The 25,653-nt window shown below is 38.9% G+C and overlaps 1 protein-coding gene across 5 annotated transcripts in view; it reads left to right on the top strand.

The window, feature by feature from the left end:
• The window catches only part of LOC108437214 (mediator complex subunit 13L), a 145,772-nt gene that overhangs the window by 77,525 nt on the left and 42,594 nt on the right, over positions 1-25,653 (top strand). For all 5 annotated transcript variants that reach the window (XM_037533434.1, XM_017714166.2, XM_017714165.2 and 2 more), the window contains exons 3-4: positions 5,354-5,438; positions 5,744-5,827. In XM_037533434.1, the coding sequence (XP_037389331.1) occupies positions 5,354-5,438; positions 5,744-5,827 (169 nt within the window). The remainder of the gene's footprint in view (positions 1-5,353; positions 5,439-5,743; positions 5,828-25,653) is intronic.

Below are 25,653 nucleotides of genomic sequence, written 5' to 3'. Positions count from 1 at the left end.
TTAGATGTAGGAACACTGCAGACATAAATGCATTAGTGAGCTCAGATACTGATGTTCAATAATAAGTGGATCATAAACGCCACTCCAGCTCATCCCCAAGGTACTTGATGGAGTTACATCAGTCCAGAGAACCCAGTTCCATTGCTTTACAACACAATGTTGGGTGGCTTTATGCCCCGTGTGCCAATACTTGGCATTAGGCATGACTTTTAGGCTCATGCAGCTGCCCCGGTGCCAGCAGTGCTTTTCTAAAGAGATTGTACAAGCGTGTGTGCAGTTGACCATATGTGTCAGCAATGGGTGCACCTTAAAGTAACTGAATAGACCACTGTAGTTGTATCGTCATTTTGTAGTCGGTTCCATGTCCCATATTAGGAACTCCAGTTCTAAGCTTCATTTCTCTATGGCCAGAATGAATAGGGTTTTTGAAAAATCGCCTTAATCGCACCCTGTGTTAAATAATAAAAAAAAACATTCTTCTCTTGAATACCACTGTATCCTCTGAATTAGGAGGCCGTTAAAGACTTGAAATATGAATATTACTACTGCGCACTGAATTCACGCCATTAGACTGGCAGCATCTGTAAGCAGGTTTTGGCAGTAAACATTTCCATGTTCAAACTGAGGGCAGATGAAAAGGAGTCAGAACAAAACAAGCAGGTTTCCCTGCAGTTCTCTGTTCTTCATCTGATGCTCACCTAAACATGATAGATCTTTCCTTTTGGCTTGATCTAAAAAGATCTGCAAACATACCTGCACTCAGGCTAATCCAGTATAGACTTAATATTGCTGCTGACCCCCTGATAAACTGATTTAGGCTCTCAGAATATCTTAATTATTATTTTAATGCTGGTAACATTTTTCTGAGGACATTTTCTCAGTACATTCGCCAGCTTTGTGTTTAATTTTCCCGTTCCAACTTTAATGGCACGGCAGTTTGAACTGCTGTGACATTTAAGGTGGAACGGGCAAATTTGAACAAGCAGTCTGACTTCAGCTTCATGAAGGGTTGAAAGACATGGTATGAGGATGTTTCTCTGTTTTCACTTAACAGCTAGTAACATTAACTTATTTTTGCTGTTTCACAGAACAAACAGGTCAGCTTTTTTGTCTCGTTTGCTAATGTTTGTGATGGTTAGTCAGTTGCAGTACCATTTAAGGTGGAGCGGGAACATTCAAACAATAAGCTGTGAAAAAGAAGCTTACTTCAGCCTCCTAGTTTTAAAATGGGTAGTATTTCTGATAAGGAGTTTTAGTCTGTCAAATTATCCTACCTAGAGATTTTATTTACGGGTTTACCTGTAAATATGCGCTACGGTAGAACATTTCGTTTAGTTAGCACAGCTCGTCAGAGCACCGCTACAGCCCGCCTTTGTGTAGCTTAGTGACATCAAATTGAGGCGCAGTAGCTTTAGCTCACATGTAGCAATATTAGTATTATAGCTCTTTACGACCTGATAATTCGGAGGATCCAGTACTGGGGAGAAAAAATGTACACAAGACAAAACATATTGAGTTCTGAACATTTTTATTTTAACATAGAGTGCGATAGAGGCCAAGCCTGGCCACTTGGCTTGGCACCCATGAGAGAGTCCTCAGTGAATGGGAATAAATGGCACTCAATGGCTAAAAGCAAAAGGTTAAATAGTTTGCGCTCACAGACGTCATGGACATACATGAGGCACCGTTTTAAACTCCTATAGCTCGAGTTAAAAAGCTCTTAAAAATATAACAGCAGTGTTAAAATGTTTTATGATATTCAGTGTTCAGGAAATTATTGTATTCTTTTACATTAAAAATATTTAAGCATTTACAAATTTTGATTTTGCTCAAATGCTCCACATCAAGCAATTCATTTTGGACGGGAGCTCCCTCTAGGACTTAAGAACCCCAGAAGACATAGAGAAATGGAGCTCAGACCCAAAGTTCCTAATATGGGCATAACGAGGACTACAGAATGACAATTTTTTTTTTGCCTCGTTCAAAAAGCAGTTTGGAATGAAACCGGGTTAGTCTTCTGAAAGTACTGATGATATCGGTGATGTGCTCATAAAATCATATTGTGATGTAATTTAACAAGATAGTGAAAAATATCATCATGCTTCCTAACCATATGTGGTAGTGTGTTATGAGTGTTTGTGTATTCAACCCACATAGTGTAAGCTTTGGATTACACAAAGGCTAGTAAGAAAAAAGAATCGGCCTTGAAAAATGAGTAATCAGCGTATCCCTAATGTTAGTTAAGTTAGATAGTTAAAGTATAACTTGACTGGCTCTCATGCCGATCTTTCATTCAGAACCAACGAGTTTAGCTCTGATTGCAAAAGAGAATAGCCATCTGTTTCCATCATTAGTGCCCGTATTTATGTTTCTTGTGATCCTCCGTAACTATGGCTAGTGGATGAGTCAGAGTGTGTGCAGGTTAGTGTGTATATATTGTGTTATGACAGAAGTTTGAGAACGACCCAGTTCACAAACTGTATGCATGATATTCTCTAGCTCCTACCTCAAGTATGTGTTTGTGGTGAAGTTAAGCAATGAGTGTTTTTAAGTTCCTGCGAAAATCATTTCTCCAAATGTGTGCATGAAAGAAAAGGGAAAGCAGTATTGAGAGATGGAGAGATTATTTGATTAGAGTTGTCAGGCCCTTTCTCTATAAGTCGAGGTGTGTGTGTGGGAACACAGCAAGAAACGGAATAATAATAATAATAATAATAAAAAAGACAAAAAAATTGGTTCTCTCTGAGCTGAAACCAATATTTGACTATTTCTATTCTTGCATTCCACTCATAGGAACACAAAGTTCCTTAACTAGTTAGAACAACATTTACAAAGCACTTCTGTTCCTCTATGTAGGTCCATTTATAATGTTTTTGTGAGTGTATGTAACAGACATGCGTAATTCATTTTTACGCATCTATATTCCAACCTGTCTTTATCCCCATAAAATTAAACAAGCTGACTTTGTTACTCTGCCGTTAACACAGATGTATGTAAATGATGTCTGTTCTGATTAGGTGTCCTGTATTGTGCCTCATTCAATAAGCAGTCTAGATCAAAACATTTCTTATAACTTTAGTGTGAATGGGTGGAGCTAGAGTGCTGAAGGCTTAATAGGCAGACATCAGGAAAACGGTGAATTCAAAATAGGCTGTTTTTGCAGCTTAATTTCCATATATGAAATTACATTGTTTAAATACATCATGTAATGGTTGGAAAAGATGACCCCAAAAAATGGGACATTATTATGTTATTTTATATATATATATATATATATATATATATAATTAATAATCTAGTTCAGATTCTTGTTAACTTGTGGCTTTTGCGGAATTCCAAAAATGCATTATTAACCAGTACCAGAGATTTCAATTAAACAGTTCTCCTCTAGAATGTTAAGGACAGCGTTTCTACAAAAAAAGTTATGAAGTCTGAAAGTAGATTAAAAAAGTTAATGTCATGAAATTTCTACAACAAATCTTAGTTACTACAACTAGAAGTATGGAATTCTAAGGTTATGCCTGAAGGGAGAGGTAAAAAGAGTTATTCATGATGATTGGATCAGCAAAAAATTATTCTGAATAATATTGTGGGGGGATAATAAAACAAAATAAGGCCAGTTATATCAGATTTTATTTTTTTTATATCTGCAAAGCATGTAACAAAGCATGTAATTTCAGACTGGGATGTTCAGGCTTTTGCACATGACTGTATATGCCATATTTGAGTTTGAATTGTTCTGTAGGGGAAATGGTAATATTTTTCCTTTTGTTGAGGTCTTAGAATGCTGTTAAACAACTTTGAATTTAAATTTTAAAACTGTGCAGCAACACTGTAAGAATGAATATGTTTGTTTTGTTTCTAGCAATACCATTCATTTCCGATTTTCATTTTCCTTCCTCAAACCAATTTGGGACAATTCCCGGTGGGCTGCGAGCTGCTTAGAGAGAGGAAGAACAAGCGGACGAATACTGCCGTGCACATATCTAGGCATGTTAGTGGCCACTGTATTCAGTGTGTGGCCATTGGCCAATCATGCAAATGCCACCACCCCCCAGAAAGCATAATGATGATAACCAGTGTCACGAAAATAGTTGATACAATCAAGATGCATCAAGCGTAAAAGTCGCATGTGCAGATGTTTGTGTGCACGCAGTGCACATAAGACTAAACGCTTGCCTGTGGAGATGTAAGACTAAATTAGCTGTGGCAGGAGATGAAGTTGTTCTTTGGAAGGAATTAAGCTAGCTGACATGAAACAAAAGATCAACTTGATTAACTTCTTTAGATACTGTTTACACTCTGAACAGCGACCACTGAGAATTATTTTAGTCTCTGAATTGCTGTAACTTTGTCAGCCCTCTACACAGCAGCACTGTACATTGATTTCAGCAGCACAAAGGAAGCAGACAGAAGAGTACATGTATAAATATTCATTTTTGTTAAGCAAACTGCCTCAGTCTTTCAAAAGCAAACTCAGTCCGTTTAAAAGTAATCATCTTCTACACAATGCAAATTAGTTTCTTCTCAGTGGATGATGTTAGAACGTGTTGGCTTGTCGACATAACATTGAGAACAGAGAAATTATCATGGTTAGCCAAACTCTTCTCAGTTGTGTGTGGCCTGTCAAAATACTTGTTTCGCTCTACTGTTAACTAATAAAGTACAATAATACAATACAGAGATCTTTCATTGGCCACTTGAGTTACTAATGCACATATTAATTGCTAATTAAATACCAGCTAAACACTAAGACATAATCTTTGTGTTATATAAACATTATTAGCCCCAACTTAACATTGGTTAAAATGGTTAAATGTTTAACCAGGTTTACATGTAAGAATAGCAATATAAAAATAGCAATCTCACGTCAGGCTTTGACCACGCCAACTGTTTATATTCAACTGGGAAAGTTAAACTGTGATGGCTAACTAGAGAGACAGAGAAAACCTTAAAAAGCATGGGGGGTGGATGTGCGTGATGATTAAAAAAAAGTTACTCAAACAAGATGCAAAGAATCAAAGTACCCAATTTGAGTTAGCCGATGTTAATGCACTGTCGCACAATTAACTAGCCAGCTAAGTAGCAGTCACTCCAGTTCTTAGGCAAGCTACATGACATGTAGCATGATGGGGATGGGGGCAATCGCTGTGGTTGGAGATGACTGGCCTACTCAAAAGTCCAGGGCTGAAATTAGTTCCCAGTCCAGCCCTGATTTGTCTGTTCAATCTCAGGAATGTGCACTTACGCAGTACAGATAAAAGTAATTTTAATTTGCTATCAAGGAATGTGTTTTTCTTTTTTTCCCATACGTATCATAATGCTTCTAATATGTCTGTGTTTGTGTTTGCAGTGGTGGAAGAGGGTCTGTGGGAATGTGGGCTCTCCTACGAGTGCAGGACACTCCTCTTCAAGGCCATTCACAACTTACTGGAAAGGTGCAGTATACTTAATTTCCCGTCAGCATCTTGACTCACCTTTAACTCCAAATCTAGCAGTAACCATACAGAGAAGTTGAGCTCTATATCTATATTCACTCGTGTCTTCTCATACCCTGTGAGTCATCTGTAGACTGTTTTGAGTTGTTTGGTTTTGCTGAAATTTGGCAAACGCATGTAACAGGAAGATTTTGTCCCACTGATTAGCATTGTGCATGCTGAATGCCTGAAGCATCACATGCTATGTAAATCAGATTTTCACCAAACTATTTCTTCACTATATCATGGCTATGGTCTGTTTCCAGATGCCTAATGGATAAGGACTTTGTGCGAATTGGCAAGTGGTTCGTCAAGCCTTACGAGCTTGAAGAGAAGCTTCTCAGCACCAGGTGAGTCCAGAACCTCATTCAACCTTTGCTTCACTCCCCACCGCCCTCCTTTGCCTTTTGTACAGTCCAGAGAATGTTAAGAATACACGATCTTATCTGGTGGAAGAGGTAAAAGAGGGTGGGACCACTGCCTCTTTGGAGAATGTTCCAGTGGTGTGGTGTTAGAGCAGTTCCCACCATGCACAAATGTTTTTAGGAGCATTTAGGCATCCCTAGAGGTGTTGACGCCACCTGCAAATGCGTTGGCCCAGTGGCAGCAAGTTTGCAGGTGGGAGCAGCACTTGTGCCACGGACGCATGACAAGGGTGACAGCGTGCGAGAGAAAGAGGGTGCCAGACGGTCTAAGTGCACAAGGGTGTGAGAGGACTGTGTGTGTGTTTGTGTAAGAGAGCAGATTGATGCTGGGAAAGAGCTAATGGAGTCAAATTAGTGGGCTGTCAGTCCATTTCAATTGCAAATGTTTGACTTGTGTGAGTGTCAAGCTGCCTTTGATTTATAAAGCCTGCTATAAGAGTCATTCTTTATCTGCAGCTCACTGTTGTGCTCATGTTTCTCGATTTTTACTCCAGCTTGGTTCTTCCATCTGAACACTTTTGTATTAATTAAACAGAATTGTGGAGAAATGAAAGGGAAATAGAAATAGAACAAGGAAGCAAACATATTTTTGTTTTACTGAAATGCACCAAGCTCTTACAAGGAGTAGTTACAGAACTGTGCAAAATTCAGAGACCACCCTTCATTTTTTTTTTTTTTTAAATAGCCTTTAAATACAAGTTATTCACTTATCATCATTAGGGAAAAAAGCTGAAAATATAATTAACAGAACAATACACAGAAGCCTCAGCAACTAATTATAATATTCTTTTCTTCAGTATTTTTTATATCCATCTTTACCTTTATTAGAGCTTCCTTTCTTTTCAATTAAACTTGCTTTCAGTTGTTCAAAGAAAGCAGCAGGGATATTTTTCCACACCTCCAAAGTTCAGTCTTAGAAGTTGGTTGCACTTTCTGCTTCTCATGATCTGAATAATACAACTTAAATGTAGGCTCATAAGTCCATAAATCCTTAATACTCATCTCTGCAGACCACTTTCAGTGTTCTGGTTACACATTCTTTCAGACCTAAAGAGTTGAGCTGTTTTCTTAAAGTGAAAGGACTGATGAAGATGGCAAGTTTGAGTGCTTACATAAAGAAGGGAAAAGTCAAAGGAAATACATGAAAAAACAGGGGTTCAGCATTTCTAAAACGTTAGGTGAAGCAAACATATCTCCTAACAACCATGCCCTGTACCTAGGCCTGGTAGACCATCAAAACGGTCACTGTCAGATAAACGGTGCTTACAGCTTTCATCTTTGAGAAACTGGAGAAAATCAAGCGAAGGCTACCTGGACAGTAATAAGAAGACAATGCAACCAACTTCAAAGACTGAACTTAGATGTGTAGAAAATTAACCTGCAAGTCCTTTTGGAAAACTGAAAAATGGAAAGCAAAGAGCAGACCTTCTGAATTCTGAAAAAGTTGAGATTATATTTAGTTGAAGTTTCTGAAAAAATGTTTTTCATCAAATGGCCAAATCACTTGTTTTTTTTTTGTTTTTTTTTGATTGCCTAAGTGAGACACACACATGATCTACAGAGAAAACACTTCTGCTCATTGTAATGCACAGTTACTGTTTATTTGCTGAATTTAACATATGGGGAGAAAATAAACATAAAATGTGACCTGAACAAAGGTTTATATACAAAGTGTATATATATATATATATATATATATATATATATATATATATATATATATATATATATATATATATATATATATATACACTGCTAAAAAAAATAAAGGGAACACTCAAATAACACATCCTAGATCTGAATGAATTAAATATTCTCATTGAATACTTTGTTCTGTACAAAGTTGAATGTGCTGACAACAAAAATCATCAATGGAAATCAAATGATTAACCAATGGAGGCCTGAATTTGGAGTCACACACAAAGTTAAAGTGGAAAAACACTACAGGCTGATCCAACTTTGATGTGATGTCCTTAAAACAAGTCAAAATGAGGCTCAGTATTGTGTGTGGCCTCCATGTGCCTGTATGACCTCCCTACAACGCCTGGGCATGCTCCTGTTGAGGTGGCGGATGGTCTCCTGAGGGATCTCCTCCCAGACCTGGACTAAAGCATCCGCCAACTCCTGGACAGTCTGTGGTGCAACATGGCGTTGGTGGACAGAGCGAGACATGATGTCCCAGATGTGCTCAATCGGATTCAGGTCTGGGGACCGGGTGGGCCAGTCCATAGCTTCAATGCCTTCATCTTACAGGAACTGCTGACACACTCCAGCCACATGAGGCCTAGCATTGTCCTGCATAAGGAGGAACCCAGGGCCAACCACACCAGCATATGGTCTCACAAGGGGTCTGAGGATCTCATCTCGGTACCTAATGGCAGTCAGGCTACCTCCTGGTGAGCACATGGAGGGCTGTGCGGCCCTCCAAAGAAATGCCCCCCCCACCACCACCATTACTGACCCACTGCCAAACCGGTCATGCTGAAGGATGTTGCAGGCAGCAGATCGTTCTCCATGGCGTCTCCAGACTCTGTCACGTCTGTCACATGTGCTCAGTGTGAACCTGCTTTCATCTGTGAAGAGCAGAGGGCGCCAGTGGCGAATTTGCTGATCCTGGTGTTCTCTGGCAAATGCCAAGCGTCCTGCATGGTGTTGGACTGTGAGCACAACTCCCATCTGTGGATGTCGGACCCTCAGACCATCCTCATGAAGTCGGTTTCTAACCGTTTGTGCAGACACATGCACATTTGTGGCCTGCTGGACGTCATTTTGCAGGGCTCCGGCAGTGCTCCTCCTGTTCCTCCTTGCACAAAGGCGGAGGTAGCGGTCCTGCTGCTGGGTTGTTGCCCTCCTACGGCCTCCTCCACGTATCCTGGTGTACTGGTCTGTCTCCTGGTACCGCCTCCAGTCTCTGGACACTACACTGACAGACACAGCAAACCTTCTTGCCACAGCTCGTATTGATGTGCCATCCTGGATGAGCTGCACTAGCTGAGCCACTTGTGTGGGTTGTAGAGTCCGTCTCATGCTACCACGAGTGTGAAAGCACCACCAAATTCAAAAGTGACCAAAACATCAGCCAGAACGCAGAAAGGTACTGAGAAGTGGTCTGTGGTCCCCACCTGCAGAACCACTCCTTTATTGAGTGTGTCTTGCTAATTGCCAATGATTTCCACCTGTTGTCTATTCCATTTGCACAACAGCAGTGAAATTGATTGTCAATCAGTGTTGCTTCCTTAGTGGACAGTTTGATTTCACAGAAGTTTGATTTACTTGGAGTTATATTATTATTATTGTTTAAGTGTTCCCTTTATTTTTTTGAACAGTGTATATATATGAATGGAGAAGCTGATAAAGGGAGGGAAAGAAGAGGAAGAATAAGAGTCATGACTACACACTGGGAGATCCTCAAATCTGTCTGGAGGATTCGTCCACAGCTCACTCACTCTCTCTCCCACTCTTGTCTCTCTTGTCTGTGTGAGTTTGACCCCCCTTGACTCCCTTTAGAACAATAAGGAGGCGTCTTCTCCCTCAAGAGAGAGGGGCTTAGCAGGCCGTGTGTGTGTGTGTGTGAATGTGTTCTAAAGGGAGAGATGAAGACTGAGAACCTCTCGGGACACACAGAGTGTGAAGGAATGTTTATGTGCATATGTAGGACGACACGTGTAAGGATATATGTGCATGGGTTCACACTTGCACGATGTTTACGTTTGTGTGTGTGTGTGTGTGTGTGTGTGTGTCAGAGCAGTGTTGAGGAGCTAAGATTTGGAGGGCTCCCCTGCTGAGCTCTTAGAGTGGGGGAGTGAGTGTGTCATTAGGATGGGGCTGCTGTATGTGCATGTGTTTGTGCAGGCTTGTTTTTGTTCACTTCCAGGACAAAAATGTCTCCGCTTTAAAAGAAAACTAGAGAAAAAGGAGGCTGCCCTCTATGCAAAAGTTTGACCACTAACATGTTTTGTCGTCTGTAGATAACATACATCTGCACATTTTAATGCACAGTTGCTGTTCATTTGCTGAATTTAGCAGATTGGGGGAAAATACAATGTAGAATGTAGCTTGTACAAAAGTAATGGCACATTTTATATTTTGTTCGTTAAACTCAGCAAATAAATATGTTGTGCACATGAAAAAAGCCACATTTAAGCTTGCTCCATGTAGAGGATGTGGTAACTAGTTTCCTCTTAGAAATCAGCAAACCATGTTGTTTGACCAGTGTTCAAACTTTTGCATAAAATGCATGCATATAACGCTGTGAGAAAGGCAGAGACCATCCTTCAAGACTAAGGGAAAATATCTAATTGCAGTTTTTCTGCAATTTTTAAAAAATGAATAAAGCGTCAGGCTTTTTATTTGATAAGAAGGCAAGCACATCCACTTTTTGGACTGAAGGCATGTGCTGGACTGCCAGTTCACAAGCTCTGCTCTATTAGGTTAAATTTCTGAACTTTGAATGATGTAAGACATAATTAAATTTGCAGCTTTTAAATTAAATTGCAATTTTGATATGAAAACGTGTTAGAATTGGTTAGCCCTAATCATTCACTTTTTTTCATATCCAGTCAAAACAGCCATCAGGTACAAACCCTCAGATCCAGAAAGGAAGCTGGCTGCATTTTCTTCTCATAATCCAAGTAATCCCAAACACATTCAATGATGTTGAGGTTTGGACTCTGGGGTGGCCAGTGGATTGTTCTGTGAACCCCAGCAGATTCTGTGTTTCTTTTGGAAAGTTTGGTGGTTGAGTCCTATTCTCTTTATATCTTTTATCATTTTTAAACTCATTATCAGAAACATTTCCATATAAATGGATGACTTGCACTTAAAAATTATTTTAAGTTAATTAAAGTTAATTAACTTTAGTTAATTAAATGAAGGGTGGTCTCAGACTTCTGCACAGCACTTTACATATTATGGGTTCCACCAATAAAGAATTTTCCGTTCAGAATTTTTAGTTTTAGTTAACTGCCATGCAGATAATCTCAATGAACAAATTAATTGTCCTTTTATATTCAGTGTATACAGCACAAACAAGCATAATGTGGTCAGATCATCTTACTTCCTAGCTGCTTATACTTAAATAAACAAACATTACATACCTTCTAAACGTTAAAACACCAGTTAGAAGTTAGAATGTCTGTTGATTTCATAAGTCTCAATGCATTTTAGTAAATATGCTTTACTACTTTCTTTTATTTACATGCGTGTCAATATTTAACAGTAATCAGTTATTGTATATAATTTATTTATTAATACAGCAACAACATTTCTACCTGGACAAGGAATCAGTCCGTCAATATATAATGCCCCCTCTAATATATAGTACATATGGGATATGTGTATGATCCCATGTACTTGCATTGTATAAAAACAAGTATCTGTGTGTTGGGGGGTGGGTTAGACCCCGTTAAGCCCACCTGATTCTTCTCTAGTTTGACAGCTTTGTCTGTGCCACACTGTCAGCTGCTGCGCCGCCCGCAGGGTCCAACACACAGCCAAGCAGTGAATTATTGAACAGCCTGCTCCAGAGAGAGAGAGACATTGAGAGACACACACAGAGAGAGAGAGAGAGAGGGAGAGAGAGGCTGGGCACCCACACACACACAAACACAACATGCCATTCCTTAACACACAGAAATCCATATGTGCCAAGACACATGCACACACAGCACACTCATTTACTCTCTCTCCCTCCTTTCTCTCTCTCCTTCTTTCTCTCATTCTACCTGTCTTGCTCTTTCTCTAGTAGGAATACATGATCATTAAATAATAACTAAATCAAGCTATTTTACCAAGAAAAGCAATGCAGATTTCTCTGTCTCTCTCGCTCTCGCTCTCTCTCTCTCTCTCTCTCTTACTCTTCATCTCTTCTTGTCTGTCTGTCTCTTTCTCCCTTTCTCATTTTCTCTGTCTGTTTTTCACACGCTCTTTTTCTCACTCTGTCTCTCTCTTTCTGTCTGTCTCTTTCCATCGCTGTCTCTTTTGCTCATGCGCTCTCTTTCTCACTTTCTCTCTCTCCCTCTCTCTGTTTGTCTGTGTCTGACTCTTCCACACACATACACACTCTCTCTCACTATATTTGGAATTTGTGGACATTAAATAATAAGTAAACCACAGATTTTCACTCAGGCAACACACTTGCATGCATTAATCCAGCTGATGACACACTCACATGTACACAACAAACATTCCATCTTAATAACCCCCTTCATGACTGTGTAATACCACGTTACCCCCATACACATTTTCACAGCTTATGTTTCTTTGTGTTGAAAGTTTACAGCAGTAGCCTTGCTGATCTGCAGGGGGCGCTGTAACCCACATAAAGCCTAGTTAAGTCTCATTCCCTTGTATTGCCCAGGGCATGGGGAGTACCATCACATCTCTGAAGAGATGCTGCACCCCTCCCTCCTCTCTCTCTTTCTCTTTCTCTCCTCCTTCGTTCCCCCTCTCTCTGTCCCTCTAGACCATCTCTCCTCTGGCTCTCTCTCTTTTTTCCCCTCCTTTCTTTGTGTCTGGGAGAGTGCGCACTGTACATTGGTAACGGATTGCATCAGACTCCCACAGAGAGAGATAGGGAATGGGGGGAGGGAGAGAGAGGGAAAAAAGGGGGAGAGAGCAAGAGAGAGTGGGGCTTATAAATTAAGCATTAGTGTGGCAGTTGAAGGATTGGATTGTGATGATCGGGATTAGGCTGCCTTTTATATAAACTGCCTGCAAACACATTTATTTGAACGTCACGTAAATTGGCAATATGAGCTGGTATGTGCATTGAAACATTTGGATTTTCTAATGCAACCTTGAATGTCTTGCATGCCATTATGCACCGCATACCTTATGCACATGTGATCACACATGCAGGGTCTCTTTTTGATGTGTCTGTGTCAGTGTGTATATGTGTATTTGGTAGCTTTCCCCCAGCCCACTTTGGCCAGGGGGGAAAGGAATGACATTGAGACATTAGCCATCTCCTTGGCAACGGACGTTGGGTGTCGGGCTACATCACGGGGTCACTCCATGCTGCTTAGCCAGCTCAGGAAAAGCAGGCAACAAAAAAAAGAAGAAGAAGAAAGCAGTTGATAGCCGTGTGCTTACTGACCTGGGAGCAGTTTTTCACTCTGCGCCCCCATAATTAACTCTTCTAACAGAATCCTGGTGTAAGGTCTTTTGTCTCACTCGTACCGCACAGAAACAAGCAGAGACTTTTTATTGACAGTGCGTGTTTTAAAACAATACCATACCATAAGCAGAAGATATTTTATAAGCTGAAGGTGATTTTTGTTGATTATTGTGCAGCATGCAGTCTTTGTCATCATTTGTTCAGATTGAAACAGAATTGCAGACCGAAACCTGTCGATACACATTATATATTGCTTGTGAATTTGTTAGTTTTGTAATTGTGTAATTACATTTAAATGTAAACAAAATATTCTTTTTTGGAATTTTATGTAAGATGTAAATCTGGCAAAAGTTTCAAAGCATATCAGTCAATGTCCAGTCAGTATAGTGAATAAATGGAAAGTCAGCTGCAAAAACATCCATTTCAGATGCATCCATTTATTCAGCCAGCAGAAGTTTATCCGCTCCCATTTGCTCTGAAATGATGTAGAGTGTTTCAGCTCAGACCACTTTTTGAATGAGGTAGTTAGTAGCAGTTCTAGGACTGTACACTGTTAGTACTGCACAGGTACATTTCTCACATCAAGGTGCAGTGGAAATGTATCTCTAAGGTACGACACTGCTTTTAAGGTCCAGTTGTGTACTTTAAATAAGCTTTCCCAGGTGAAAAGTACATTCTTGTACCTAATGTTTTAAAATGGACCCATAATATAGAAACCCTGGAGATGAGATGGAGTGTGTAGTACAACTTAAAAAATATTATATGAGATGTACCCTTCAGGGTACCACCCCAGAGACAAGAGGGGTTCTGCACCTGTGAAAGTTTCATAACTTTATTTCTGAGAGTGCATTAATGGAGTGGCCATTTGGCAGCCAAGGCAGTTTTAGAGAATCACAATTAATGAAGCTTGAAAACATGTGCAATAATTGAAAATGCACAAATAATTTCCCTAACATTTTAAAAAAAATGACCCAAAAACAAGGCCTATTCCATTACTTCCTTTTTATGCAAACAAAAATTATAGTGTTGATATCAGATGAATGGACTACTCAACAGAAGTGTTTGTTGCACAGTATGAAGTACACTAGAGGGCATTATTTTATCTTTGACATCTTTAAACAACACTCAATACATCATTAATACACATCCCTACACACATGAAGTGCATAGAGTGCACAATCTGTGATGAACCTGCAGTTAGCTTCTTATTCACCAGCTTCTTTTCCTAATTTTGTTTCACCTTAAATGTTACAGAGGTTACACTCTGCTGCATGTACAGTAATAACAATAAAGAAGCAATTATAAACTGTTGTACAATCAACTAAGAAGCTTGCATGACCAGATGTGTGGAGTATGATATGACTACATTTCCTACCTAAAGGTACTGAAGACGTACCCTTGAGGGAACCAGCTTAGTGACAAGACTGGTGCTACCCCAGTGACCGTTTACTGACGTTTTTCTGGGAGTATACTTTCTCCCAGTTTAGTGGGTGAAGCATTCTGCTCAACCAGTTACATGAAATGATGGCGCCTAAAGTGGCCATTCAGATTTTAGGGGGTAAGCCAGTGCCAATGGAGTTTTAAGCCAGTGGACTTCACCTACATGCATCACTCCTAAAGGCATTATATGAAAAACAGCTTGTATAAATGGCTAAACAGACATGAGATGATCATGAAAGAATTCAGTGTGACTGACACCCCCTGTCAAATGGCATTTGCTGTTTTTCAAATTGAAAAGAAGTTAGCACATCCTCTCCTGAAACAAGGTAAAATATTGCACATTTCTGCAAATTTTATTGCACAGTTTCCAATTATTTGCTCAGTTTAACACATTGGAAAAAGTAATACATCAAATATAACTTTTGAAATTCAGCAAATAAACAGTAATTGTGCTTTATAATGTGCAGAAGTGTGTTCTCTGTCAAGGAAGTGTTAACTTATTGTCATTTAGAATATCAACAAAAATATTATTTGACCAGGACTGCCCAAACAACTGTAAGTGGACCTTAGATAAAGCAATAGAATTCAAACAGAATATTGGATGGGCCTTTTTAAAGTCCAGAGCTGCAGGACGAACTGATCCTGGATCAGACTTTGTACCTCAACCACATTGCTGTTCTGTTTTCTGGCAGTGAAACGTGGCACAGAAATGCCTCCCAGCTTTATCTAAACAGGCTGCTAATTGTTTTGGTGGTAGCGTAGCAGTAGCCGATGGGATTGGTTTCCGCTATTGCTTTATTGATTGGCTCCACACACATAAGTATTATCTCTTTATGCAGCATTGATTAGTTGGATGTACAATGGAAATAAAATGACAGCAACAATAATCATCTTGGTGAAACTGTTGGGGAGGGGGAATGATTTGCAATTTGATCACTGCCGGTTACCCACCAGTGACACCTTAATAAAATGTTTGTTTAATTAAATGCTCATCTGCTGTTTTTGAGGGACAAAATTGCATGCTAACTTGTAACTGATGCTATGCTAAGGGAAGTCATAAAATAAACATTGTATAAGCAATGAACTCAAAACATACAATGCAGAGGCGTCACTGACACTACATTTCCTGTTCATTTCATTTTATCCCAAGTGTATTGCGGAGGCCAAACTGAAATGCACTGAAAGTTACTCAATATAGCAAAAGTTAACATTTAAAAACATTTAAAGAAAACTTTTTGCTCTTTCATCCTTCTAAGACCATCCAGTCTGCTGCTTATTTATCCTGTCTGCTTCCAGAGTTGTGAAAAATACATGTCTGGCAACCCTGAAATAGCCAAAAGAATTTCCTTACAACATTTTCTGGTTTATTTTCTTTCTCAAAGGTCTGCTTAAGATGCTTGTGTGGGTTTTATCTATCAAAAACAGCCATAATTCAGTTTTTGTTTTGCTGTGCCTTGCTGTACCTATGTGTAAATGAGCTCTGCTCTGATTGGCTGCCCTGTATTTTGCCTAAAAAAGTCAAAGTTGGAACATATTGAAATGTAGAGAAATCAGTGGAATTCCCCTTTAAGCTTTACAGTTATCAGGAAATTAGTCAGTTACTAATATAACCAATAGATACAGCCCTACACCTCTCAGGCAGTGTAGGAGAGAAGAGACTCGTAAAGATTATAGCAGCATCGTATAGCTGCTCTGCATGTAACACAATTCCTTCCCCCTCTCTTTACTGCTTTACCTATAAAATTATAGATAAGATTATATAGATAGTGTATTATAAGTGCAAGTCGTAGACTGTGCTGTTACAACTCAGAGTATGCTGCTTAGGTCATTTAAAGGTGGAGTGTGTCAACAGTGTCGTGGACATAAAAAGCCCTATAAGATTATACTGATGATTGCATGTATGCTTAGTAATGATGTGAATTTATCTACAACCCCAATTCCAGTGAAGTTGGGACGTTGTGTAAAACATAAATAAAAACAGAATACGATGATTTGCAAATCCTTTTCAACCTATATTCAACTGAATGCACTACAAAGACAAGATATTTAATGTATGGATAAACGTTATTGTTTTTTGCAAATATTCACTCATTTTGAATTTGATGCCTGCAACACGTTCCAAAGAAGTTGGGACAGGGGCAACAAAAGACTAGGAAAGTTGAGGAATGCTCAAAAAACACTTGTTTGGAACATTCCACAGGTGAACAGGTTAATTGGTGAGTGTCATGATTGGGTATAAAGGGAACATCCCTGAAAGGCTCAGTCGTTCACAAGCAAGGATGAGGCGAGGTTCACCACTTTGTGAACAATTGCGTGAGCAAATAGTCCAACAGTTTAAGAACAACATTTCTCAGCGTGCAGTTGCAAGGAATTTAGGGATTTCATCATCTACAGTCCATAATATCATCAAACGATTCAGAGAATCTGGAGAAATCTCTGCAAGTAAGCGGCAAGGCAGAAAACTAACATTGAATGCCCGTGACCTTCAATCCCTCAGGCGGCACTGCATTAAAAACCGACATCATTCTGTAACGGATATTAACCACATGGGCTCAGGAACACTTCAGAAAACCACTGTCAGTGAACACAGTTCATCACTCCATCTACAAGTGCAAGTTAAAACTCTGACATGCAAAGCGAAAGCCATATATCAACAACACCCAGAAACGCCGCCGGCTTCTCTGGGCCAGAGCTCATCTGAGATGGACTGAGTGGAAAAGTGTCTTGTGGTCTGACGAGACTACATTTCAAATTGCTTTTGGAAATCATGGACATCGTGTCCTCTGGGCCAAAGAGGAAAAGGACCGGATTGTTATCAACGCAAAGTTCAAAAGTCAGCATCTCTGATGGTATGGGGGTGTGTTAGTGCCTATGGCATGGGTAACTGGCACATTGGTGAAGGCAGCATTAATGCTGAAAGGTGCATACAGGTTTTGGAGCAACATGTGCTGCCATCCAAGCAACGTCTTTTTCAGGGATGTCCCTGCTTATTTCAGCAAGACAATGCCAAGCCACATTCTGCATGTGTTACAACAGTGTGGCTTCATAGTGAAAGACTGCGGGTACTAGACTGGCCTGCCTGCAGTCCAGACCTGTCTCCCATTGAAAATGTGTGGCGCATTATGACGCGCAAAATACGACAACGGAGACCCCGGACTGTTGAGCAACTGAAGTTGTACATCAAGCAAAAATGGGAAATAATTCCACCTACAAAGCTTCAACAATTAGTGTCCTCAGTTCCCAAACGCTTACTGAGTGTTGTTAAAAGGAAAGGTGATGTAACAGAGTGGTAAACATGCCCCTTTCCTGACTTATTTGGAACATGTTGCAGGCATCAAATTCAAAATGAGTGAATATTTGCAAAAAACACAAAGTTTAACTGTTTGAACATTAAATATCTTGTCTTTATAGGGTATTCAATTGAATATAGGTTGAAAAGGATTTGCAAATCATCGTATTCTGTTTTATTTGTGTTTTACACAACGTCCCAACTTCATTGGAATTGGGGTTGTATCTTTGGCATTTTTTGGCACTGCTTGGCATGGAAGAGGAAAGAAAGGAACTATTGTATGCATGTCTATCGTCACAAATTTTCTTTATATGAAGTAAAATACCAGAAACATCTATGAACATATCATATGTATAAATAGGGCTTTGTTTAACAGTCAGTTAAGAAGATGCTAACAGGCTAATTCAGTGATATAATCATTTCATAATACATCTATGAAAATACAAAGCATTATGGTTTCCCACAGGCATCTGTAGCTACATTTCACTATAACAGTGGCGAAAAACGTTGGGCTTGTCTATATATAGCACGTTCACTGGATGAGGCTTTGGAATTCACTTCTTTGCATGTGTGGGAAGTTTCTCCAGCAGGGGGTGCTATTAGTACACAACTTTCAAAAGGAGAGACCAAGTGGTTTTCACAATGTTACTTAGAACTTAATTATAAAATATGTGCTTTCCATTAAAGATTCATGGTATGGAATATACAACTCTAAAATGGGGATGCATTGTGGTGCCCGGAATGGAAAGCGAATTGAATAGTGAGGTGCAGAGAGATCTCCACTATCCAGTTACTTCTTATGTTTCTCAGAGGCTAACAACGAAACACCAGTGCTTATAATATGTTATAACAGGGCTATTAAAAAATGAGTTTTTTTCATGTTTATGAGTGTGTGTATTATATTATACCTTCCAGCTGTGAAACATGAGTGCCTTGACATGAACATGTTGTCAAGGACATGTTGTTAATGACTTGAAAGAAAAACAGGGCTGAAGCTAGCTGTTCATGTTTTATGTAATGTTGCTGGCTTGCTTACTAAGCTTACTATTTTAACTGATGTTAGTTCGGTCAAGAAACAATGAAAGATTGCTGTATTTCTCTGACAAATGAACACGTTGGCATATCATCCACTGAGAAGTAGAAAGTCCTCTTTAGCATCCAGTGTTGTTTGTTAGCTGTGCATTGATTTGATTCGCTTATCTAAATGTGCAGCTTCTTTTACTCATATGAACACCTGCCAGTTTTTGCCAATAATAAAACATATTCAAATGTTTTCCTTGGTGCCAACAAAGCAGAATTATTTTTTCTTTGCTTATTCCCTTCCTGCAGTTCACTTAATGTCTATTTATTCAACTTTATGACATTTTTAAAAGAATAGAAAAAACACAAACTATAGGCCAGTTGTCAGATGAAACACTATCCATTAGCTTTTAAGTGGTTTAAATTAATATTTTTATGTGCAGGAAGGTTATTGTCCATAGTAGTCAACTGCATGATATGGCAGATGAAAAAGTCTAGTCTTTTAACTGACTTTAAAGGGGAATTCCAAATCTTCATAAAAAAATCCAATAATTAAATAGTTAAGATGTGAACAAAGTCATTCTGTGTGCTTTGATGTGCGATTGTGACACACTCCATTCAAGAGAAACTTGCAGAGTCAGAAGTGTTCACAGTAGTGATGATAGGAACTAGATGTCTGACCTCTAAAATCTAAAAACAGAAAATAATATTTTCAGATTTACCACTATTTTATCATCATTACATATAAAAACTCAGAAGATGTGTAGGTTCACTGGTGGCACCCCTGGTCTCATCGCAGCCGCTGTAAGGCTGAGCTGGTAAGTTTCTCTAAAATTAAATAATTCACATTGAACCACTCTGAAGGACTTTATTTACATCTCAACAGCTGAATAATGATGAAAATTTGTAACGTTGGTGGTTATATATACTTCATATAGTTATATATACTTGTTTTGTAGTGAGTAAACAGAGAAATGCTGGGTGTCCTCTGAAGTGGTTGAAAACAACTGGGCTATACTGGTGCACACTCATGCAATCACGCTGAAACATGACACTAGACAAATGTACATTGGCTTTACATGGCATGAAACACACACACACACAACCACCCCCGGGGATGGTAAATGGTATGGCCATGCGCTGCTCTCTGTAGCGCTGTAGTTTCTGATTGATTTCAGTGTAAAAGTATTAATTGTGCGCAGTGCCGGCCTATTAAAGCATGCTGGGATCCGTGTGTTAACTGTGTAGCCATCGAGTGTGTACAGCACTAAATAATTTACTTGCTTCTGCTCACACTGAGCCTTTCGCTTTCTCTCTCTCACATACGCAATATGCACCTACCTACAGTTAACACATTCAGTATGAGCTGTTCACAAGCAGCCAAACACGGTACCAAAGAGTGTTTGAGTAAACTGTTGTTCAGGATGAGGTTAAAGTCTCAACGAAGTCTGCAACATTACTGTTAATGTCATAGTCAAGACAGCTACAGACAAGTTTGAGTTAAGTCCAAAGCCTGGACACGTTCATTGTGAATCAAGACAGACTTTGTAGTAGTTGAGTATGAGTGAAGAATGATAACAGATTGGCATTTTTTCAAAATGTGTAGTCTACTATTATCATTAATAGTGCTGTTGCCTCACAGCACGAAGGGCCTGGGTTCAATTCCCTGGCTAGGCGACCAGGGTACTCGCTGTGTGGACTTTCTCCCTATGTCTGAGTGTGTTTCCTTCAGGTGCTCCTGTTTCCTCCCACAGTCTGAAGGCTTGCAGTCAGGCCAACTGGAGATATTAAATTGGCCCTAAGTGTGAGAGTGTGTGTGGGTGGGAATGTGTCTGTGTGTCTGACCTGTGATGAACTGCCTTTGGCCGAATGAGTTTTGGGATAGGTTCCAGCCCCCCCGTGACCCAGGAGAATAAGCCACATAGAAGATGAATGAATGAATGAATGAATGAATGAATGAATGAATGAATGAATATTGTTAACTAATATTATAGTCTTAGTCCGACTTTGCACTTTGTAAGTTTTAAGAGCAAATGATGGTGAGGCTATTCTCGGTCTCTTCTTCTCAAAAATGTATGCAGAATCACAACTAAATTTAACTGAACATAAACCAAACAACGTACATCAATTTTAGTTAATCAATTAAAACATTGTAATAACATTCCAGTCTGCTCTCAAGGCATGTTAGAATGTTCAAACCAGTAACAATCAATAAACAAATAACCCAAAACCTCGTTAATCCAAGATGGAAAGCATCCTCAATCAATTAGATCCTCAACTAGCAGAAGAGATTTTTACTTAAACAACTAGAGAAAATATTTTGTTTGTTCATTGATTAACAAATTAGTGAATTCAGCTACTTTAAGGTGCACTGATTGCTGACATGGGCGATCAGTTGCACACAGAACAGCCGAACATGAGCCTAAGGTCACAATGTCCAATGCCAGGTGTCAGCTAGAAGGGTGTAAAACTCCCAAGCATTGAGTTATGGAGCAGTAGAACTATTTTCTGTAGTGATTGAACTCCATTCAAAACCTTTGGGTTGAGTTGGATTGGTGTTTGTGATCCAGAGCTAATCATCCAACATCAGTACCTAATCGCATTAATGCTTCTTGTGGCTGAATGCAGTCAAATCCTCACAACAGTGTTTGAACATATAAAGCCTTTCCAGAAGAGCAGACTTACTGCAGCAAACAGGTGATAAAGTCTCTGGTAATTACCTTGATTTCAGAATAAAGACTATTGGATAAGCAGCTGTCTAAATGTTTAAACATGTAGTTCTTTTGTAATAGATCTTTTGCATACAGAAAAAACAATACTTTTAATACTCTCTCTCTCTCTCTCTCTCTCTCTCTCTCTCTCTCTCTCTCTCTCTCTCTCTCTCTCTCTCTCTCTCTCTCTCTCTCTCTCTAACACACCCCCCAACCCATGAGGCAGCATCTCTTCTTTATACTATGCGTGTACAGCAGCACTGCAGGCGTATGCCAGGCATCACATGGACAGGGATGAGGAACACACACCGGTCATGTGTGTATTTTGCCAGTGTGTGACACTCTGCACAGAGTGTTAACCCAAGGATGTGCTCTTCTGCATCGGTAGTCACTGTGTGTAGATTTCGCTCTATACATCATGTGTGCTATATGCCCTGCTGATTTTTCCCCCTGCTTCACTTGTAATTGAAAACATGTTAACAAGATCTTTAATTCATGTCCTTGTTGCTGTGCATGTAACAGGACATGTATGTCTGCTAGTGGTACAACTGTAGCTGTAGTTTTATGCCAACCACATCTCTTAACTTTGTTGGAACTTTTCTGAAGCCTGCTGCAGACCCCTACATGTCTAGAGTCACTGTGCTTACTTAGCATTACTGTTTATACATAATTACAGTATTACAACATAATTACTTGCGTAGTTACCCAATTACAATTACTTTACATTCTGTATTGATTATGTGTGGGGTTTTGAATTTTTAAGGCATTAATCAAAAATATTCTAGTGTTTAACCTGTTTAACCTTTCCTTTTAAACATTTTCCTGAGGAGAATTTATGCAGCTTACTTAATCCCTTAAAATCCCAGGCTTATTACGTACTAAGGCTTATGACTCAGTAACTACAAGGACTTCAATGCAAACTGGTGGAACTATTCTTATATATATAGTTATAGTGTGTAATACATTTTTGACCAGGGGTTAAGGTAAAGGGAAAAATTCATTCAGTATGTTTTACACAAGTGACCATTGATCCTCACTTATTCATCTATTTCTACATAATGTTTGATTTAAGACCTAGTGAGCCTGTAAATACACAGTCGCACTTTAAAATTACTTGTTGACAATATTCAAACAGAATTTCTGACCATTTTAATATGATTATTCTAATAGTGCAGTTAACATATAAAATTTTTGTTTTTACTGATATTATCTTACTGATAATGCCTTTGATAATTGAATCACAAATCTAGCATTTTTCAGGTTATTAAATTTTATGCACACTCTGACCAAATGTGTGTACCAATACACTACAGATGGGATGGATGAATAACTGACATTGAGCACTTTGATCTGCTTTGGTCATTCGCTTTGATACAGGCAATATTTGTAGATTTCACCACTGAGGGTTTTGCTATCTTGGTCACACCGCATGGTTGGGCAACATGGTGCTCTCAGAGGGGAGTGCTGTTCACTGTGTAACTGTACAGATGCCCAGCTGGCTGGTACAGTAAGCCACAAAGCTACAGGGAAAACAGGCCCCAGTGTTTTTTTTTTTTTTCCCTGTTCAAAATGCGGCCACTTACATCCTCTGGGACTCATGGCGCAAACAACACTCTTAGTTTGACCTGGGATCCAGCTGTGGAGTTCAGTGCTAGGCGGACCTTTTATTGGGTGCACCTTCTGTCCGGCCAACAAACATTTTTTCACATTGTTATCATATCTGAAGTGCAATCTTTAAATGATTTTATTTGATAAGTAATGTCAGATGCAAACCTTATAATTCCTTTTTTTGTAGGTTTTTTACACATTGTTTGAAGTTGATAAATGCATTTGCATTGTGTGAACAGTTAAAAAAAGAATAAAAGACCTTTTATTTATTTCACATTTTATCCTTCCCATTTGTTGTAAATTTGGTTAGTAGGGGGAGCAGTGGCCTCACTGCTCGACCTCAAACTGCATACCAACACAGCCATTGGCTCATGAGCTGCTGAAATTTATTGGTTCTCTATTGAAACATCTGAATGTATAAGGTAGTGTTTCCTGTAAAAATTTTGTAAATGAGGTGCTGTTTAGCTGTTACTTGATTTCATGCACTGAAACTGATTTATCATTTTTGCTTAAATCTCAGCTCGCATTAAAGACTAAATCTTGAATCTGCGCTCTCTTTTATACAACTCTGGTGAAATGAGGGTCATTATAAAGAGCATTTTTAAATTAGTCTAATGCAAAAGTTTGGGCACCACTTGTCAAATTGCACATTTTGTTGATTTCCTTAATAAAAATAGGTAGACTTTTTCTACTTCTGCACAATTGCTGTTGAACATAAATGAAACATAAAATGTGGCATGTGCAAAAGTTATGGCATTTTTTTCCTATATGTGAAATCAGCAAATAAATAGAAATTGTGCAAGTTTGTAGAAAAAATGCCATGTTTAAGTTTAGTTTTTTGAAAAACTTTGTGTAAGTCAGTATGCAATGAAAAAAGAAAGTGCAGGTACAAAGTTTTGTTCCTACAGAAACGATGTAATATTAAAACTTAGTTATTCAGTGATAAATTTTATACAATAATAAGTTCTAAGGCAAGTGGATAAATGTCTTTTCTATGCATTTATGTATTTTTTAGGAATGCAAGCATTTTTCTGTCTGTTGAAATTCCATTTGAAGTATTTCAGTGTTGTGTTAACATTATACCTTTGCCAAGCTCAAATATAGTACAAATATAAATTCATCACAAAAAAACATAAAGAAAACTATACATTTTTCTTTTTTCTCTTGTCTTTTTTGCAGTCCACATCACCACAGTAACTCATTTAGCTATTCAAATAAGATACTATCACGTTCAGTTACATAGTGGACTTTTTTTTTTTTTATAAAACATTGCAGTTTCAAAGTTTTCTTACTGCAAATTTCAGTAGGTCAACCTAAAAATACTTAATGTTCTAAAAACCTATTTTACTGGTTTTATGTAACTCTGATAAACACTTCGAATAAAACAATAGCAAAGGCTTTTTTTTAATGAACAAACTTGAGTAATGATTTACGTCGTCAAAGCTCAGAAACATTTCAAATAAATTTCTACCCTATACCTTTGTTAACAGTGTATTTAGGGCTTGTTGAATATAACTGCTGAGTAGGGGATGTAAAATGTATCAGTGTACCAAGATGCCTTTGTCTGAAGAAAGTGATTCAGCTACATCTGTTAAAATTCATTATAATAATGCTCACACTAAATTTTGGGCCAAAAGAACCACGTTGTGCTTGAATGGGAGATTTCATGATTCACTGAATAGTTTCCTGAAGAATCGTAGTACTGCCAGAGAATTGCTGTACTGCTGATGTATGTAATAATGATTTGTCTATTCAGAACAAGTAGAAACAGCTTTTCTCCAAACTTCTCAAGTGTTTCTATTCAGCGTTTCCAGGAATTATGTGTATTATAATAATCCGAGCACACTGTGTATAGTGATATTGGTTGTAAGCCAGTCTTGTACTGTAAAAACACATTAAGAGACCATTCACAAGAGCTTTATTGTGCTCCCCTCCCCGTTCCTCTCTGAGATGCTATCAGAGAGGGATGTTATCGCTGCTGCCTCTGATGGCTTGTCTAAGCCCTTGATAAGATCTAGGATTGAAGCAGGCAGATACACACGCGTGATTGGCTACCATGTCAACACGGCGCACATGCCAAAATGCCCCACCCACTTCCCTCCTACCCAGTGTATTTCTTTTATGCTGCTGTGCTCTGGAGAACCCCCTCATTTAACATTGATTATTGACTTGTGAACAACATATTCTGACCCTGTATTTTGATAGTCATATAGTTTGAGCTGTCACTGTTGATTGTCAGTGTTTTAGTGCTCTTCAGATTATGATGATTAACCAAGTAATCAGTTTTAAAAATGACAAAATTATACAAGTGAACTTAAATTATACAATAACTATGCATAGTCAGCTTTTAAATGTCATATAGCGTTTTTTGGATTTGCTCAATTGAAAATAAGTAAACTTGTCTTCTATAAAGATATAAAGTTTGGGGGCAGTCGTGGGCTGGAGGTTAGGGATCCAGCCTCGTGACCGGAAGGTCGCCGGTTCGATCCCCAGAGCCAACAGCACATGACTGAGGTGTCCTTGAGCAAGACACCTAACCCCCAACTGCTCCCCGGGCGCTGCGGAT

This window comes from Pygocentrus nattereri, chromosome 23, assembly GCF_015220715.1.
Source record: "Pygocentrus nattereri isolate fPygNat1 chromosome 23, fPygNat1.pri, whole genome shotgun sequence".
NCBI lineage: Eukaryota > Metazoa > Chordata > Actinopteri > Characiformes > Serrasalmidae > Pygocentrus > Pygocentrus nattereri.
Note: the sequence above shows the minus strand (reverse complement) of the source record. Positions and strands in the feature narration are given on the sequence as shown.